Source organism: Thalassophryne amazonica, chromosome 1, assembly GCF_902500255.1.
Source record: "Thalassophryne amazonica chromosome 1, fThaAma1.1, whole genome shotgun sequence".
Classification (NCBI taxonomy): domain Eukaryota; kingdom Metazoa; phylum Chordata; class Actinopteri; order Batrachoidiformes; family Batrachoididae; genus Thalassophryne; species Thalassophryne amazonica.
The window spans coordinates 38,735,428-38,755,206 of NC_047103.1; the positions used below are offsets into that span (position 1 = coordinate 38,735,428).

The window sequence follows — 19,779 nt, forward strand, 5'->3', positions numbered from 1 at the left end:
TCCTTCTCTCGTATCAGAGAACACTAAAGAAATAAAAATATAAAAATAAAAATATGCTCTCCCTCATCACTTTTTTCTGATGGCAAGGATGATAAACTTTTTTTTATGGGGCCTAAGTATTCATGATGCATAACCCATAATTTCAATAATAAATTTAAAATTCAAACGTTATTATAGCAACTGAAGTGCAGCCAAACCCACGAAAGAGTATGTTCAGGACAAATAGCCAAAGTATGTCCTCTTCCGGTTACGGACGAATATCCACCGACTTTGTATTATTAATACGTAACGACTCCAGTCTTGTAGCCACTTTAATAAAAAGAAAATAAAAAAACGTGTCATATAATCGTGCCTGCCCACATACAAACAAAATACAACGAGGAATATCTGCTGCGCTGTATAAAATTGCACATTTGATAAGTTACATCACACACAAACTACTGCAAGTTGCATTTCGGTAACCGCTTAAAGGCCGAATTCAAACAGCTAACCTTTAGCATTAAATTAAGGCCAACTTAAAGTAATGCACGTTCATTTGCGAAGTACTCACTTACCCGAACTCTTAATCAGGCAATGTTATTTCAGCAACTCTAACAATAAGGTAGCACTATTAATGGCTGTAAAAATTTGAAAAATTCGGTCTCGCAGAGCTAATGCTAACGTTAACTTGGCACTAAATTTGAACCTCCGCTTCGCTAAAAAAAAAAAAAAAAACTTTCGTTTTTCATATTATACAGCCTGTTTATAATCCAGCTACAAAACTATACTTCGCTTAAAGATCGTCCTGTTCAGTATTTTCTTGTATGTAAAAGATAAAGCTAAAAGCCAACAACGGCTACAATTCCGGACTATATGGCCTACTGCTAATTTAGCATTATCGACGCGGAGAGCTAAAATGACTTACCCGGAGCGTTAACAGACATGGTGCCGCAAGGGTCTCAGTCAGTTCACGCAGACTATCAACATGGAGGCTGCATTGAAACTAGTATTCCAAAGGCATCGCCACCAAAACGTCAGAAAACAAGAGAAAATCTCGCTCTGCAGTCATCCACCACTCGAGCATAAACATGACGGAGCCGACTGATGATGCGTTTTGGGTGTGTACGTTTCTGGAGTGTCGCACGAGTTTGGCGAACAAAACAAAAGCTCCTGAAACCTGAAGGGTAACAAATCGTTCTACAACAGCATTTATTTAATGCTGTTATAACATTTCTCTTTTATACATTCGCGATACTGATATATTTAATTAAACTATTGCTATCCACATTATACTTTGTAGTTTAGAAAGACTTGCAGGCTAATTTAACTTTAGTTCCAGGGTCAGTGAATCATCTGATTTTGTAATCTTGACTCTGTACACCACAATGGAGTTCATATGAAGCAATCAAGATGTGCTTGGAGCATTGAGTTTTAGCTTTAATTCAAGAGATTTCACAAAAATATTGCATCAACCATATTCACTATATGCAAATCATAAATATTCCAGAACTGGACCTGGCCAATCTGTGTATCAGTACCAGATCTGTACCACCTGCATACTAGAGGTGGGCAGATCGATCCTAATATCGATAATATCGATACCATCGCTGGTATTGATATTGAACGATCCTCTTGTAAAAAGATCGATACTCAAGCTTTTTTTTTCTCTCCAACACGCACTGACTGCTGTGCATGCAGCTTCATCAAAGACTACTCTCTGTCTGTAAGAGCAGAGCTGTACTGTGTCACACAACAGGGAGCAGCGCACCCTTGTATTGTGGTTTGTTAGCCCTCTACCTCAGGAGGTTTTGTTTTAAGTTGTGTTGAGTGATTTTTTTTTAAACAAAAATGTTGATTGTGATAAAGTATTTTGTTGTCATGTACAATGTTTGGCTAAATTCTATCCTAGGTCTTTTGGATCCTTTGGCTCTATGAAGCTTAAATATGAAAAAGTAACGGTATCGATATCGGCGATACTAGGCCTGTATTTACTTGGTGTCGGATCAATAAAAAAAAATTGCCCACCTCCACTGCATACAGTCATTTTCCCAGTTCTGGATCACTTTTTTGAAAGTCCCGCTATACGAAGCCATAATGCAGCTGAATGTCCTTTATTGGGTATTGTTGTATTGGGTATTTGGATGTTATCTAGCTGAAGAAGTCAGGATGGGGTAGCCATTCTACTTAAAGTGTGAAGCCACATTATGTGTGGTGCAAATATTTGCCGGAAATGGATCACTTTGCCCGGTTCTGGATCACGACACTCTGTGTCACTTTGGGGGCATTCCTGGCATCTGGCTGGAGCCCTTCTAATGCAGAATGATACACACTGTGCCCGAGAATGGGTTTTGAACACAAAATGATGTAAATCATACTTACTAAATGAGAATTTACTTACCTTCTGAAAGGCACTGTTATACGTTTTTACGAGCAAAAAAAGTGTTTTTAAATAATAAATAAATGAAGATAAAATAAAATCTGTGGTTATAAACATTCTTGGATTTTGACATCTCCCCCTAAGCTTTTAACTCAATGAAGTGGGTCAGGATAGCACAAGATGCCCCAACTTATCATTTCGCACCTTATATTGTTAGAGATGGAGAGCAAAGGAGGGTTTTAAATGTGTGGAGGTGAGATTTCTCCCAAATTAAAAAGTAAAAGCCCCCACATTCATGCCCAGTCATGATATTGAGATGACCCCCAAAGTACACATCGCTCACAAGTACTGACACGAGGCTGCTGCTTCAGTGATCCACATCCTGCAAATTTTCACGTCAGAGATAAATGCATGCAGCAATTAAACAGCATGACATAACACACTGACATTTTCTACCCATGTAAGTAAGTATTTTCCCACTCTAGAACCAATGACACTGAATGGCTAACTCACCTTTCCTACTTCTTAGAGATCGTCACTTTCACGCTGCAACTATCAACACTAGTGCTTTTGCATGCATGCATTATTGCATAGTGATGTGCTGCATTATTAATGATAGTGGGATTCTGCTACTGTGCGTGGCTTCCAGAAGAGTGCAAAGTGTTGTCTCCAGAAGTGGAATTATTGTACAAATTTCCAAACTTGGTGGCTAAGACACTGAGTTTTGATCCTCATTCTGACAGTGGAAGCGTACAGCACCATTCCATCAATGGCTGTCAGATTCAGGAGGGGGAAAAAAAATCAAATTTGTCCTGTACTGGTTCACATACAGCACAAAGCAACCTTTTTGGAATTGCAACCATTTTAATACAAAACCCCTCAGTTTTCAGAGCCCATAAGTAATTGGACAAACTATCAGAATTATAGGGATTGTTGTCAATACAAATCATCACTTTTACAGCCAGGATTCTTCACAAAAGTCAGGCGATATATATATATATATATATATATATATATATATATATATATACAACCCCTGGCAAAAATTATGGAATCACCGGCCTCAGAGGATGTTCATTCAGTTGTTTAATTTTGTAGAAAAAAAGCAGATCACAGACATGACACAAAACTAAAGTCATTTCAAATGGCAACTTTCTGGGTTTAAGAAACACTATAAGAAATCAAGAAAAAAAGATTGTGGCAGTCAGTAACGGCTACTTTTTTAGACCAAGCAGAGGAAAAAAATATGGAATCACTCAATTCTGAGGAAAAAAATATGGAATCACCCTGTAAATTTTCATCCCCCAAATTAACACCTGCATCAAATCAGATCTGCTCATTGACATTGACCCTATGCCATGACATTGACCCTATGTGTCTTTTTGCAAGGAATGTTTTTGCAGTTTTTGCTATATGGCAAGATGCATTATCATCTTGAAAAATGATTTCATCATCCCCAAACATCCTTTCAACTGTCCAAAATATTAACATAAACTTGTGCATTTATTGATGATGTAATGACAGCCATCTCCCCAGTGCCTTTACCTGACATGCAGCCCCATATCATCAATGACTGTGGAAATTTACATGTTCTCTTCAGGCAGTCATCTTTATAAATCTCATTGGAACGGCACCAAACAAAAGTTCCAGCATCATTACCTTGCCCAATGCAGATTCGAGATTCATCACTGAATATGACTTTCATCCAGTCATCCACAGTCCACAATTGCTTTTCCTTAGCCCATTGTAACCTTGTTTTTTTCTGTTTAGGTGTTAATGATGCCTTTCGTTTAGCTTTTCTGTATGTAAATCCCATTTCCTTTAGGCGGTTTCTTACAGTTCGGTCACAGACGTTGACTCCAGTTTCCTCTCATTCGTTCCTCATTTGTTTTGTTGTACATTTTTCGATTTTTGAGACATATTGCTTTAAGTTTTCTGTCTTGACGCTTTGATGTCTTCCTTGGTCTACCAGTATGTTTGCCTTTAACAACCTTCCCATGTTGTTTGTATTTGGTCCAGAGTTTAGACACAGCTGACTGTGAACAACCAACATCTTTTGCAACATTGCGTGATGATTTACTCCTTTAAGAGTTTGATAATCCTCTCCTTTGTTTCAATTGACATCTCTCGTGTTGGAGCCATGATTCATGTCAGTCCACTTGGTGCAACAGCTCTCCAAGGTGTGTTCACTCCTTTTTAGATGCAGACTAACAAGCAGATCTGATATGATGCAGGTGTTAGTTTTGGGGATGAAAATTTACAGGGTGATTCCATAATTTTTTCCTCAGAATTGAGTGATTCCATATTTTTTTCCTCTGCTTGGTCTAAAAAAGTAACCGTTACTGACTGCCACAATCTTTTTTTCTTGATTTCTTACAGTGTTTCTTAAAGCCAGAAAGTTGCCATTTGAAATGACTTTAGTTTTGTGTCATGTCTGTGATCTGCTTTTTTTCTACAAAATTAAACAACTGAATGAACATCCTCTGAGGCCGGTGATTCCATAATTTTTGCCAGGGGTTGTATATGAACATCTCTAAGTCACTGCATCTGTCTTGGGCATAACTTACATCAGTCATTAATAAATACTAATATTGTGATACCGTATGGTAAATCTATGTGCTGCCTTTGGACAGAAGTAGCTTATATGGATCATTGTGAAAGCTCATAGTGTACTGAAGATCATAAAGGTAGTAAAAGCAATGTATGAGAACTTTGAATGTATAGTGATGGGTGAAGGTGAACTGACAAATTGGTTTAGAATAACATGGTGTAAAACATGGATGTGCTATGTTTGACTTCCTCTTCATCCTTGTTGTTGATGAGGTGATGAAACAGACAACAGAAGGGAATAATCCTCCAATACACTTTGCAGTGCGGTAGAACCCAGAGGAGTACCATCTCAGCTCATCCACCAACTTTAACAGTCCTGTACCACCCTTGGGGGCCTGATATGTGACAAGGGCACAGAATGCAGGGCACCCCCCCCCCCCCCCCAAAAAAAAGTCAAGGGACTTAGCTACTGAAAAACAAACTTAGGAAAGCTGGAGAGATACCACCTGAGACACTCCCCAAGCTCATAATTGGCCTGTTGGTCTTACGTGCCCCCAAAAGAATGCTGGCTTGTCTTTCCAAGGTGTCAGCAGATCAAACGAGATGGACCACAGAAGAGAAAAGAAAAGAATAAAGATGGAATTTCACAAATGTAGTTGAAGACTTAGACTTTGCAGGTCTCAGAACACAGTGCACAGTAAATTTTGCAGAGTAAAATTTGCTCTCCTGGAATAACATTTGGTCTCAGTCCAAAAAGAGTTAAATATACTCTATCACAGTGCTAAAGCAACACTTATTGGAGTAGAAACACTTGATTTGACAAGACGGTAGAGCTGATTTCACTCTATATAATAGACTGTATTTTACTCTATTTAGACTGGGACCAAATGTTATCCCAGCAGAGTATATTTTACTCAGCAAAATTTACTGTGTGGTGGGACAGAACACACAAAGAACAGATTAAGAAAAGTGAAAAGCATATCAAAGGTTTCACCTGTCCAAATAAGCAAGAACCAGATTATGGATAGGACACAGATCAACAAAGTTAGTGATGAAAAAATAAGACATTGATGGGATCGGATAGGACATGTCCTCTGTGGTGACAAATTCAGTGACTGCATGGTGGCATTAGGATGGCAGCTAGAGAGGTTAAAAAAAGAGCAGGCGGAAGACCAAAAATGAGCTAGAGGTGGACAGTGAATGTTAAGGCCTTACGTGCCTAAAAAATTTAGTGAGGTAAACATGGGCACGTTTGCCTCCGCAGGGATCCTCACCATGCCACCGGACACTTCTAATGATGCTTTCACCTGTTCAGTGGCATCAAGAAGCTGTTTACTCTGAGCGTTCCTGATTGCCCCATCCAGTAACATTATGCAGCAGGTTAGCCTGTGGCGGTGTTTGCATTCTAAATCATTAATGTATTGATTAAATTCACTTTTGTCCTGAGTTAAAAGATGCCCTCCAAAATATCTAAAAATAGAGCCTTTGTTAAAAAATTTCAGAGTTCTCCTTTAAAGAGCTAGTTCTGTAAAACAAGTGACTTTTTCTATCACTCATTATGAGTATCTTACCTTTTCTACAGCTAAAGATTTATGGTCAATGGCACCAATACTAATGGCTGATACTTTCTGTCACAAACATGTTCCAAAATGCTAATCATGAAGTTTAGCCTTAAATGTTTTGTGTCTTTATGGGACATTCAGGAGCTTTTTTCTTCTGTATGAGAAACAAGTACATAATATTTACATCACAATCATGGCAACAGTAATGTTTCACAGATTAGACAGATTGTTGATTTTTTTAAAATCCATTTTTCAAAACCAAAAAAAAGTTCAAGCTTTTTGGATTTTTTTGGCATTTGCTTTGACCCACTGAATAATGTAAATCACCATAGGCCATTCCTTGAATATTGTTCAAATAGTGAACATATGACCATAATTGGTTTCAAAACTGCCCTGCTTTACTGAAATTAATGTATTATTTTTAGAATTAATTGACAAATATTGCTTTAATTTGCCACTTTTCCTGCATTCCCTGGAATGTGCTGAGACTTTTAAGAAGCATTTGAAGACTGTTCTCTTTAATAAGGCTTTTCAGAACTGATCAATTGTTAACCTTGTCCTTTGTTTTATGTATGTTTTATTATTTTTATGGTATTTTAACCTGTGAAGCGCTTTGTGACTTATGTCTGTGAAAGGCGCTATATAAATAAAATGTACTTACTTACTTACTTAATTTACAGTAGTCAAATCAAATCAAATCAATTTCAATTTCAAATCAATTCATATAGCACCAAATCACAACAAACAGTTGCCCCAAGGCGCTTCATATTGTAAGGCAAGGCCATACAGTAATTACAGAAAAACCCCAACGGTCAAAACAACCCCCTGTGAGCAAGCACTTGGCGACAGTGGGAAGGAAAAACTCCCTTTTAACAGGAAGAAACCTCCAGCAGAACCAGGCTCAGGGAGGGGCAGTCTTCTGCTGGGACTGGTTGGGGCTGAGGGAGAGAGCCAGTAAAAAGACATGCTGTGGAGGGGAGCAGAGATCAATCACTAATGATTAAATGCAGAGTGGTGCATACAGCGCAAAAAGAGAAAGAAACACTCAGTGCATCATGGGAACCCCCCAGCAGTCTAAGTCTATAGCAGCATAACTAAGGGATGGTTCAGGGCCACCTGATCCAGCCCTAACTATAAGCTTTAGCAAAAAGGAAAGTTTTAAGCCTAATCTTAAAAGTAGAGAGGGTGTCTGTCTCCCTGATCTGAATTGGGAGCTGGTTCCACAGGAGAGGAGCCTGAAAGCTGAAGGCTCTGCCTCCAATTCTACTCTTACAAACCCTAGGAACTACAAGTAAGCCTGCAGTCTGAGAGTGAAGCCCTCTATTGGGGTGATATGATACTATGAGGTCCCTAAGATAAGATGGGACCTGATTATTCAAAACCTTATAAGTAAGAAGAAGAATTTTAAATTCTATTCTAGAATTAACAGGAAGCCAATGAAGAGAGGCCAATATGGGTGAAATATGCTCTCTCCTTCTAGTCCCTGTCAGTACTCTAGCTGCAGCATTTTGAATTAACTGAAGGCTTTTCAGGGAACTTTTAGGACAACCTGATAATAATGAATTACAATAGTCCAGCCTAGAGGAAATAAATGCATGAATTAGTTTTTCAGCATCACTCTGAGACAAGACCTTTCTAATTTTAGAGATATTGCGCAAATGCAAAAAAGCAGTCCTACATATTTGTTTAATATGCGCATTGAATGACATATTCTGTAGTGATTCATTTTTATTCAAGTCACTTCTATGTTCCCCCCTTGGTAAAATCTCTTTCTAACTAAATTTTCTTTCCCGCATATGTCCTTTAGTCAAAGTGTTTTGGCCCTACAGTGACACTACACCAGGATTCAAACCCCCCCAAATTCCTCTGGGGCTGACGAATGTCAACAAAGACCCCAAGAGACACCAAAGAGAGGTGAGCAGTGAACTGAAGCCACATTGTATCGGCTCATTATGGGGTCCCGCAGTGAGGAAGAAGCTATTTTGTAGCACCACAAGGTCAATATGTGAAAGCCGGGGCAATGGAGGGGATCAGCCGTATAAGATTTTTAATTTGAGAAGGCGTGTGAGACTTTCCTGGTGAATTCTAACAGTCTGTGGGGATTGTATGCAGAAGATGTTGAGCTAGCAAATGTTTTCCTGTTCTCATTCAAAGTGAAGTAAAATAATTAATTTACAATTTGTTCATTTGAATTTGAAGTGGAAGCTCTTTCTTGTATGTTATACTTTGCAGCGTCACCACTTAATTCCAGAATTATCATTTGAATAACCAAACATAAATGATACACCTGACATTTTAAATTTTGCCCCTTAAATTTAATAATGGTTTCAGTCTTGAGTTGGTCTTACTTACTCAACAAACTCTATATCAATAATCAAAAAACAAGAATAACTATTCAAAGAACACGATGAAGTATAATTGTGATAACAAACAACAAAAAGAAAATGGCATGTGATATTTTTGATTTTGATTTTTAAATCTGCATTCTAGTCATTTTGACAAAAAATGTTTAGGCATTTCCAAGCTTTTCTTTTTTTTACATTAATGAATGCATTTCATATCATTGTGTATCATCTAATTAAAAGTTCATGTTGAACAGCTGTACTGTGCACTTCTGTGCTCCATGGATTCTCTTTCCCAGGAATTTTGATTTTACTTCCAAATGGATGTGAAAAGGGAAGCTGTCACACTCTATTATGGTGACCTCAATGATTGTGCGCCCTGTCCAAATCCAGCGGTTTTTCCATAACAATGCAAAGTAAAGGCTGCAAAGCTGAAGGAGACAAGAGTTGTTATTTTCCATTTAAAGAATAGCAGTTCTTTACAACAGTCTTGTCTGTATGCCTTGTGTAGACTTTGACAGAATTTCAATGCAGACGTGGAAGTTTTTTTTGTTGTGTGACACAATACTTTTTTCCCTGTCAATTCACAAGGCTCAGAATGTATGTTGAGAAAGTGGTATTGGATCCATGACTTAGAGTATCCTTTGATCTGCGATGATTTTTTTTTGGTACCAATTAAATATATAAAAGTTTTATTGTATTTATGTGCTGAGTGCCAGAGACCCTCCTAACACTGTATTACCAAATACCATCTCGATGATACTGAGTCTCTAAAGTGACATGAAGTTAGTAAAGAGAAGTACAATAAATATTTGCCCATACTTAGATGTATTATCATTCTGCCCCAACAGAACAATTTGCTTTGGGAAACTATTTCAATATACATGCGATTATTATGACAGAAAGTAATCAGCTAATTTTCACAGCACCTGGTTTATACACTCAGGTCCGTAAGTATTTAGGCAGTGAGAATTTTTGTAATTTTGCCTCATTACACCACCCCAAAGGAGTTGAAATGAAAAAAAAAAAAAAATCAAGATGTGCTTATAGTGTAGACTTTTAGTTTTAATTCCAGGCATTTAACAAAGATATCGCATTAACCATTTAGCTCAGGGGCGGCCAAGTTTGGTCCTCGAGAGCCACATTCCTGACACTCTTACAGTCACTTTGATACACAGGCCCACCTTTTTCAGAGCCCAAAGACCATTGGACAAACTGTTTATCTTTCATGCAATTCTCCACTTTTACAGCCAGTCTTTGTTAAACATGTCAGGAAATGGTACATAAACATTTCCAAGTCACTTGGACTTCTCTTATCTCAGTCATTAATACATACAATGTGGTGCAGTATGTAAATCTGTTTGGAGTAGCCAGCGAATAGAGTACTGGTTTTCTGTGCAGAAGGTTGTCCGTTTGTGTCCTGGCTGGGACTGGTACCTAATGCCTCCCTCCTGCCCACACAGCAGTTTAAGGGGTGTCTGACTAATAGTTGGGGAAGTTATAAGGTGGCAAGGAAAGGAACTGGCTACATCTAACATCCTCCTGCAGTGATCCTGAGCAAAACTGAAGAAGCCCAGGAATAACAGGAACAAAACTGTAGAACAGTATAGAAACACTGTAGAATAAGAGTATATTAACACTAGAATAACAGTATATTGACTGTAGAATAACAGTATTAAAACTGAGTAATAACAGTGTAGCAACAATGCAGAATGAGTGTAGAAAAACTGTCAAACAACACTATTAGCAACACAGTAAAAACATGCTTATTTAGGCTCTGCTCCTTTCTCTGCCCCTGACCAAGACGAGTCTGCATCTGGAATTGGTCCCCGGGTGCTGGACTGTGGCTGTGCACTGCTCCTCATGGTTAGATTGTGACTAACTGTAATTAAGTTGTATTAAATGCAGAGGACAAGTTTTGTTGTATAGCCCACAACAAGAAAGAGAGGAGGCAAGGTTTAGGCCAATCAGACAGATTTTATTACAAATAATAATGAACTTTTAACAAAAATAAGGATAATGATGAGGTGTGACGTGTCAATCTGTAAAATGTATGCGGTGCCCGGGTGCGTGAACATGTATGTGCAACTGCAAATATGTCTGGGTGTAAAACCAAAACCAACAAGAACTAAAGAAGAAAGTGTTACCTGTGGAAGCCAGCAGAGAGAGGGGGCATGCTACTGGAGCCTTGCTTTTATCATGAGCCCCAGGTGACTCCAATTAGACATGGCCCGCCTCTGTCTGCAGGAGGAACTGCCCCTGCAGGGCAGAGGAGAGGCCATGACACCCCCCCCCCCCCCCCCTTAAAACGAGGGTCCCACCCTCTGGTCCACAAAAACTTTAGCCCAATTAAAAAAAAATTCCACCAAAAACACCCCATCCCAACTCAAAAGTTGACCTCACGCTCCCACCCCCCTCCACTCCAATCCCACTCATCCACCCTGGCACCTAGAAAGCAATTAGGAGCAGGAGAGAGAGAACAGCCATTCAGGAGACCTAGAGACACAAGAACAGACGTTAGTTCACAGGAGCACGGGACAAAGCATCAGCAATATTACGTTTATCACTGATGTGTCCAATGTTAAGGTTGTAGGGTTGTAGAAACAAAGCCCAGCGCATAAGGCATTGGTTGGGGTTCTGCAGAGACTTCTGGTCAGTAAAGCCTGTCAATGGGGTTTGTCCAGAGCCAGATGAGACCTAATGCCTCCTTTTCTATGACCGAATAGTGTTGTTATTTATTAAATTTCTGGTAAAAGAAGCTGACAGGAAGCTCAGCTCCCTCATCATTTTCCTGCAATATTACAGCTCCAGCCCCTATCTGACTAGCATCTACCTGTAATTTGATGCGTTGCCCAAACCGTGGTGCTACCAACAGGATTTGAACACAAAAGAGCTTTTACCGCTTCAAATGCCTCATGGCACTGGGTGGACCAAACAAACTCACTCTTCTTGGCCTTCAACAGGTTGGTCCGTGGGGACACCACTACCGAAAAGGTTTTTACCCCACCATTCCCAGGAAGTGCATCAGTTCTTTCTTGGTGGTTGGCTGCGGAAACTGCTTCACAGCCACAATATTCGCTTCCACAGGATGCATGAAACCCTGACCAAGCCTGGCGCCAGAAAAAAAAATATTAAGGGGGTGATGAGTTTATCACAGGGGGCGGGGTCGCCCCCCCCCCCCAAAAAAAAGTGTGCACCGGAGGGGACGTGCCTCTGAGCGTGTGTAATGAATGGGGTGCGCTCCTGGAAAGCTTATGTACACTCAACAAAAATATAAACGCAACACTTTTGGTTTTGCTCCCATTTTGTATGAGATGAACTCAAAGATCTAAAACTTTTTCCACATACACAATATCACCATTTCCCTCAAATATTGTTCACAAACCAGTCTAAATCTGTGATAGTGAGCACTTCTCCTTTGCTGAGATAATCCATCCCACCTCACAGGTGTGCCATATCAAGATGCTGATTAGACACCATGATTAGTGCACAGGTGTGCCTTAGACTGCCCACAATAAAAGGCCACTCTGAAAGGTGCAGTTTTATCACACAGCACAATGCCACAGATGTCGCAAGATTTGAGGGAGCGTGCAATTGGCATGCTGACAGCAGGAATGTCAACCAGAGCTGTTGCTTGTGTATTGAATGTTCATTTCTCTACCATAAGCCGTCTCCAAAGGCGTTTCAGAGAATTTGGCAGTACATCCAACCAGCCTCACAACCGCAGACCACGTGTAACCACACCAGCCCAGGACCTCCACATCCAGCATGTTCACCTCCAAGATCGTCTGAGACCAGCCACTCGGACAGCTGCTGAATCAGTCGGTTTGCATAACCAAAGAATTTGTGCACAAACTGTCAGAAACCATCTCAGGGAAGCTCATCTGCATGCTCGTCGTCCTCATCGGGGTCTCGACCTGACTCCAGTTCGTCGTCGTAACCGACTTGAGTGGGCAAATGTTCACATTCACTGGTGTTTGGCACGTTGGAGAGGTGTTCTCTTCACGGATGATGCGAAGGAGATGTGTTGCACTGCATGAGGCAAATGGTGGTCACACCAGATACTGACTGGTATCCCCCCAATAAAACAAAACTGCACCTTTCAGAGTGGCCTTTTATTGTCAGGTTGTCCTAAAAGTTCCCTAAAAAGCCTTCAGTTGGTTCAGAATGCTGCAGCTAGAGTACTGACGGGGACTAGCAGGAGAGAGCATATCTCACCCGTGTTGGCCTCTCTTCATTGGCTTCCTGTTAATTCTAGAATAGAATTTAAAATTCTTCTTCTTACTTATAAGGTTTTGAATAATCAGGTCCCATCTTATCTTAGGGACCTCGTAGTACCATATTACCCCATTAGAGCGCTTCGCTCTCAGACTGCGGGCTTACTTGTAGTTCCTAGGGTTTGTAAGAGTAGAATGGGAGGCAGAGCCTTCAGCTTTCAGGCTCCTCTCCTGTGGAACCAGCTCCCAATTCAGATCAGGGAGACAGATACCCTCTCTACTTTTAAGATTAGGCTTAAAACTTTCCTTTTCGCTAAGGCTTATAGTTAGGGCTGGATCGGGTGACCCTGAACCATCCCTTGGTTATGCTGCTTTAGACGTAGACTGTGGGGGGGTTCCCATGATGCACTGTTTCTTTCTCTTTTTGCTCCGTATGCATCACTCTGCATTTAATCATTAGTGATCGATCTCTGCCCCCCTTCACGGCATGTCTTTTTCCTGGTTCTTTCCCTCAGCCCCAACCAGTCTCAGCAGAAGACTGCCCCTCCCTGAGCCTGGTTCTGCTGGAGGTTTCTTCCTGTTAAAAGGGAGTTTTTCCTTCCCACTGTGGCCAAGTGCTTGCTCATAGGGGGTCGTTTTGACCGTTGGGGTTTTTCATAATTATTGTATGGCCTTGCCTTACAATATGGAGCGCCTTGGGGCAACTGTTTGTTGTGATTTGGCGCTATATAAGAAAAAAGTTGATTGATTGATTGATTTCGACTGGTTTGTGAACAATATTTGAGGGAAATGGTGATATTGTGTATGTGGAAAAAGTTTTAGATCTTTGAGTTCATCTCATACAAAATGGGAGCAAAACCAAAAGTGTTGCGTTTATATTTTTGTTGAGTATATTTAGGCTACACTATTGTAAGAGACTGACTGAGTAAGAGTCTCTCCCCTCAGCCCCAACCAGTCCCAGCAGAAGACTGCCCCTCCCTGAGCCTGGTTCTGCTGGAGGTTTCTTCCTGTTAAAAGGGAGTTTTTCCTTCCCACTGTTGCCAAGTGCTTGCTCACAGGGGGTCGTTTTGACCGTTGGGGTTTTTCTGTAATTATTGTATGGCTTTTGCCTTACAATATAAGCGCCTTGGGGCAACTGTTTGTTGTGATTTGGCGCTATATAAATAAAATTGATTTGATTTGATGACAGCATTTTTTTTAATTATTATTTGAACGTATAGACCCTCAGTCAAGTGATCTCTTCCATACCACAAAACCAAACCAACAACTGATCTGAAAAACGACACGAGACTGTAGATTAACCCCACATACAGCCCTCCATCACAAGCGCAAACACAGCGCAATTGGGCATGTGCGCCACTCCATGGCACAGAGCCCAACTATACATGCAGTCACAAAATTCTTCTGAAAAACTGGAGCGATCTGAATTCGGTTGGATGAATATGGGTGTGTGTGTGGAGACAATTCACCTCGTTCACAACGTGACAGAACTTAACGATGCGCTGTTACACGCAATAGCACGCAACAACACGGAACACTATTCTTGACCGTGCGTAATGGTTCCTGATAATTCTCCAGCAACACGTGCCATTAATCCTAACGTGTGGTAACAGGTTGCAGCAGTTCCTGAGGACACCTGACGCCTCTGCCCCGAATCATCACATTCGTGATCAGCGGCCAAGAATGTGTACTTCGTGGCATTCGTGACTTGTCGTCGTTATGTGTAAACGCAGCATAACACCCTCCCCAAGTGAGTCGTGCTGCATGATCTGCCTTTTGCTTGGTGGACTTGACGAATCCCAGGAACTCCAGCTCTGACACTGCTTGAATAAATCGAGCATGCTTTAGTTTGTCCACCTTGCCATAATCGCTGGACTCAGGATCCTTGCCCTCTGCCACACTGACAAGCGCAACCCTCAACCTATCAAATCGCTTGAACACAGACACATGCCATATCCATTTTTTTAAATTAATTACTTTAGTTAATTAATTTGGTTTATTTGTTAAATACGTGATATTATTGAATAACTAATATTTTGCTATATTTTCCAGTGTTTCTTTTTCTTTCTTTTAATGACCCTGACCAACCACTTTTCCAAGGTAAGTCACAGTAGCTTTAGCAAAGTCACAGTTAGCCTGGCCCACACCAATTTTTCAAACAGGGCTTGCACTCTGCCGACATGTTCCTCCCAAGAGTCTGAGTAGATGACCACATCGTCCAAATACATGGCACACCCTTCCAGGCCGAAAACAACAAGGTTCATCAGCCGCTGGATGGTGGCAGGAGCATTCCTTAAACCAAAACCGTTGGCAATATGCCTCAGGCACAATTTCATCCACTTTCAGTACTGTTGACTTAACTGTAGCATCCACTCTACCATCAGCTACACTCAGTGCCGAAAAAGCTTCACGTGTTTTACCTGTGAGAACACATTGCAACAACGTTGTCCTATCCAAATCCGACCAACCTCTTGAATCAGCAATTCGTTCAAACAGAGTAAGTATCAACATCTGACTCATCAAATTTAGGTAACAAAGAGATTCTGAGAAACCTCAAATTGTGGTGTGGGATCTGCTACTGACCTATTGACACCTTTCAACCGTTTTAGCTCTAACTGCATCTGTAATAACTCCTTCTGCTGAGTATTCAGCTCCTTTTGTTGTTCAAACATCAGTGCAGTTGGACTTGACCGACAACTACCTGCCTGACCCCCACAAACTCCAGCCTGCACAAGACCTTGTTTTAAGCCAACCTTAACAGTCTCTTTTAGCTTCATATCAACTATGTCAGTCTTGTAGTGCTCAACTATTTCAATTAACTGCTCCCTAGTACAAAGCCCTAATGCTAATTCTGAAGGACAACGAACAAAACTTAGCAAGATTGACATTTTAACAACAAAGAACACACAAAAATAGCTCACCTGCTGCCAATCTGGGTTCAGGACAGGAGACACTCCCCACTATTCTCAAAAACAGCTAACTAACTGCTCCCTTGTCTTCGTGCAGTCACATGTGGTGGGGTATTATGCACATGAAACCAGTGGAGTGAAAAAGTAACCAAAACCTGGTCACCTTCAACAACCATGGAGGTGCTCCTGAGCCGATGTTGGGGAAAAGGAAAGGGGAAGCTCCACCCACGTTCACTGTCGCCTAAAACAAAACCACCATGAGTCTCATAGGGAAACTCACTGATAAGCCTCAAAAGGGGAGGACTCCCACCTGGACACAAACCCAGCAAAAGGCCCAAGGTGAGTCACAAACAAAATTAACAAGAAGTAACCAAAAGAGGAACAAATGCTCTACTGCTGCCCACTGAAAAGAATGGCCTAACCAAACATCCCCTCAAAACAAAATTGGCAAACTTAACCAAACTTATCAATTGAATCAAACAATCCAACTTAAATTTAACAAGCCAATCCTGGACGAGCCCCCACTTGTCACAGGCTGCTCATAGCCCATGACAAGAAAGAGAGGGGGCAAGGTTTAGGCCAATCAGAAGGATTTTATTGTAAATAATAATTAACTTTAAATAAAAATAAGGATAATGGGGTGTGAAGTGTCAAAATGTAAAATGCATGCAGTGCCTGGGTGTGTAAACATATATGTGCAAATATGTCTGGGTGTAAATCCAACAAGAACTAAACAAGAAAGTGTTACTGGAGCCCCAGGTGACATGGCCCGCCCCTATGGGGCAGAGGAGAAGCCATGACAATATGTGCAATGACAATAAAGTTTCTATTCTATTCTACCCATTCTATATTCAGTAGTATAACAGTAATAAAATAGCATAACGGTATAACAACACTGTGCAATTACAAAAATAAAACTGTAGAACGGTAACACTGTAGAATAACTGTATAGTGACACTGGAGAATAACTGTATAGTGACACTGTAGAATATCTGTATATTAACACCATAAAAAAAATTATAGAAACACTGTGGAATAATAGTATAGAAACACTGTAGAACAACAGCAATCAGAGATTTCTGATGTCCGCCAATCCGGATCTGGATCACCTCCCAAATTCAGTGGAGTCTTCCGTGCCCTAATATCTATCTGTGGTGCAAATTTGGTGAGAATCCGTGAAGTATTTTGAAGTAATCCTTCAAAGCCTATATAAAGGCAAATCTTGAGCCACAATCCGGATCCGGATCACCTCCTGTGGAATAACAGTTTATTAACACTGTGGAACGAGTTTATTAACACTGTGCAGTATATTAACACTGTGGAATAATAGTTTGTTAACACTGTGGAATAACAGTTTATTAACACTGTGGAATAACAATTTATTAACACTGTGGAACTAGTTTATTAACACTGTGCAGTATATTAACACTGTGGAAAAACAGTTTGTTAACACTGTGGAATAACAGTATATTAAGACTGTGGAATAACAGTTTCTTAACACTGAGGAATAACAGTATATTAACACTGTGGAATAACAGTTTATTAGCATTGTGGAACTAGTTTTTTTAGCATTGTGCAGCATATTAACACTGTGGAATAACAGTTTGTTAACACTGTGGAACTAGTTTATTAACAATGTGCAGCATATTAACACTGTGGAATAACAGTTTGTTAACACTGTGGAACTAGTTTATTAACAATGTACAGTATATTAACACTGTGGAATAACAGTTTGTTAACACTGTGGAATAACAGTTTATTAACACTGTGCAGTATATTAACACTGTGCAGTATATTAACACTGTGGAATAACAGTTTATTAACACTGTGGAATAACAGTTTATTAACACTGTGGAATAACAGTTTGTGAACACTGTGGAATAACAGTTTATTAACACTGTGCAGTATATTAACACTGTGGAATAACAGTTTATTAACACTGTGCAGTATATTAACACTGTGGAATAACAGTTTATTAACACTGTGCAGTATATTAACACTGTGGAATAACAGTTTATTAGCACTGTGGAACTAGTTTATTAACACTGTGCAGTATATTAACACTGTGGAATAACAGTTTATTAACACTGTGCAGTATATTAACACTGTGGAATAACAGTTTATTAACACTGTGGAATAACAGTTTATTAACACTGTGGAATAACAGTTTGTGAACACTGTGGAATAACAGTTTATTAACACTGTGCAGTATATTAACACTGTGGAATAACAGTTTATTAACACTGTGCAGTATATTAACACTGTGGAATAACAGTTTATTAGCACTGTGGAACTAGTTTATTAACACTGTGCAGTATATTAACACTGTGGAATAACAGTTTGTTAACACTGTGGAACTAGTTTATTAACACTGTACAATATATTAACACTGTGGAATAACAGTTTATTAACACTGTGCAGTATATTAACACTGTGGAATAACAGTTTATTAGCACTGTGGAACTAGTTTATTAACACTGTACAATATATTAACACTGTGGAATAACAGTTTGTTAACACTGTGGAACTAGTTTATTAACAATGTGCAGTATATTAACACTGTGGAATAACAGTTTATTAGCACTGTGGAACTAGTTTATTAACACTGTGCAGTATATTAACACTGTGGAATAACAGTTTGTTAACACTGTGGAACTAGTTTATTAACACTGTGCAGTATATTAACACTGTGGAATAACAGTTTATTAACACTGTGCAGTATATTAACACTGTGGAATAACAGTTTATTAGCACTGTGGAACTAGTTTATTAACACTGTGCAGTATATTAACATAGTGGAATAACAGAATATTAACACTGTGCAGTATATGAGCAGGGGTGGCAATACCACAGGTGTTACAATTTTGAGGGAGATAGAATTGATATGCTGACAGCAGGAATGGCCACCAGACCTGCTGCACTACCATATTTTTAAAAATGCCTTTTGATGAGAAAAAAAAAACACATATATGTTGCACTAGAGTATATGTCACACCTTTTGTCCGTATTATCAGCTCTTTAATTTGGGATTTTTGTGCATTGTTGTAATGTACTTTTTCTTATTAGCACGTATTGTTTCATTATTGGAATTTATTTTGTTTCATGCTTTGATTCCTGGGCAAACCCTGTGTAAAAAGTTATAATTATTAATGAAAGTGTGAGTTTTCACTAAATAAGTTGCACAAGAGTCTCAGGACCTCCCAAACAATCAAACAAACAAACAAACAAACAAAAAAACCCTGTGACTTATACACCAGAAAATAGGGTAATTATTGATTTCAGTACCATAAATCACCTGCAGTGTCATTTCTGAAAGTTTGGCAGCTCATCCAACCACAGACAATGAGTAACTATGCCAACCCACCACAGACAGCTTCTTTACCTAAAGATCTTTTGTCAAGATCAATTTTAGAAAAGGTTTTTTTTTTTTTTGTCACCAGTCCAAGGAACATGTGTACACAAATAATCAGCATCTTGATATGCCACACCTGCCAGGTGGATGGATTATTTTCACGTCAAGTAAAATAACCATGTATCCGTCACATCCAGGTGAATGTGCGCAAACCCTTGGATGGATTATTTTGTTGACTGTAAATTGCTCACTAACACAGACTTTAACAAATTTGTGAACAAAAATGTGAGTGATGGAGCACAATGGAGATAAATGTTTTCACTTTCTAGTGTCATGTTTTAATGTGTATGTGCATTGACTTTTGCAAAATAAATTCACTCAATCAAACCAGCCTTTTCTGTGCACAGCAGTTTGGTCTTTTACATCAACTCATGAAATATATATATATATATATATATATATATATATATATATATATATATATATATATA

The 19,779-nt window shown here is 39.6% G+C and overlaps 1 protein-coding gene across 1 annotated transcript in view; it reads right to left on the minus strand.

The window, feature by feature from the left end:
• Positions 1-1,101, minus strand: part of rbm33a (RNA binding motif protein 33a) — a 58,181-nt gene extending 57,080 nt beyond the window's left edge. The window contains 1 exon segment of the mRNA XM_034177614.1: positions 905-1,101. Within this exon segment, the coding sequence (XP_034033505.1) occupies positions 905-923 (19 nt within the window). The 5' untranslated portion in view covers positions 924-1,101.
• Positions 1,102-19,779: the final 18,678 nt, after the last annotated feature.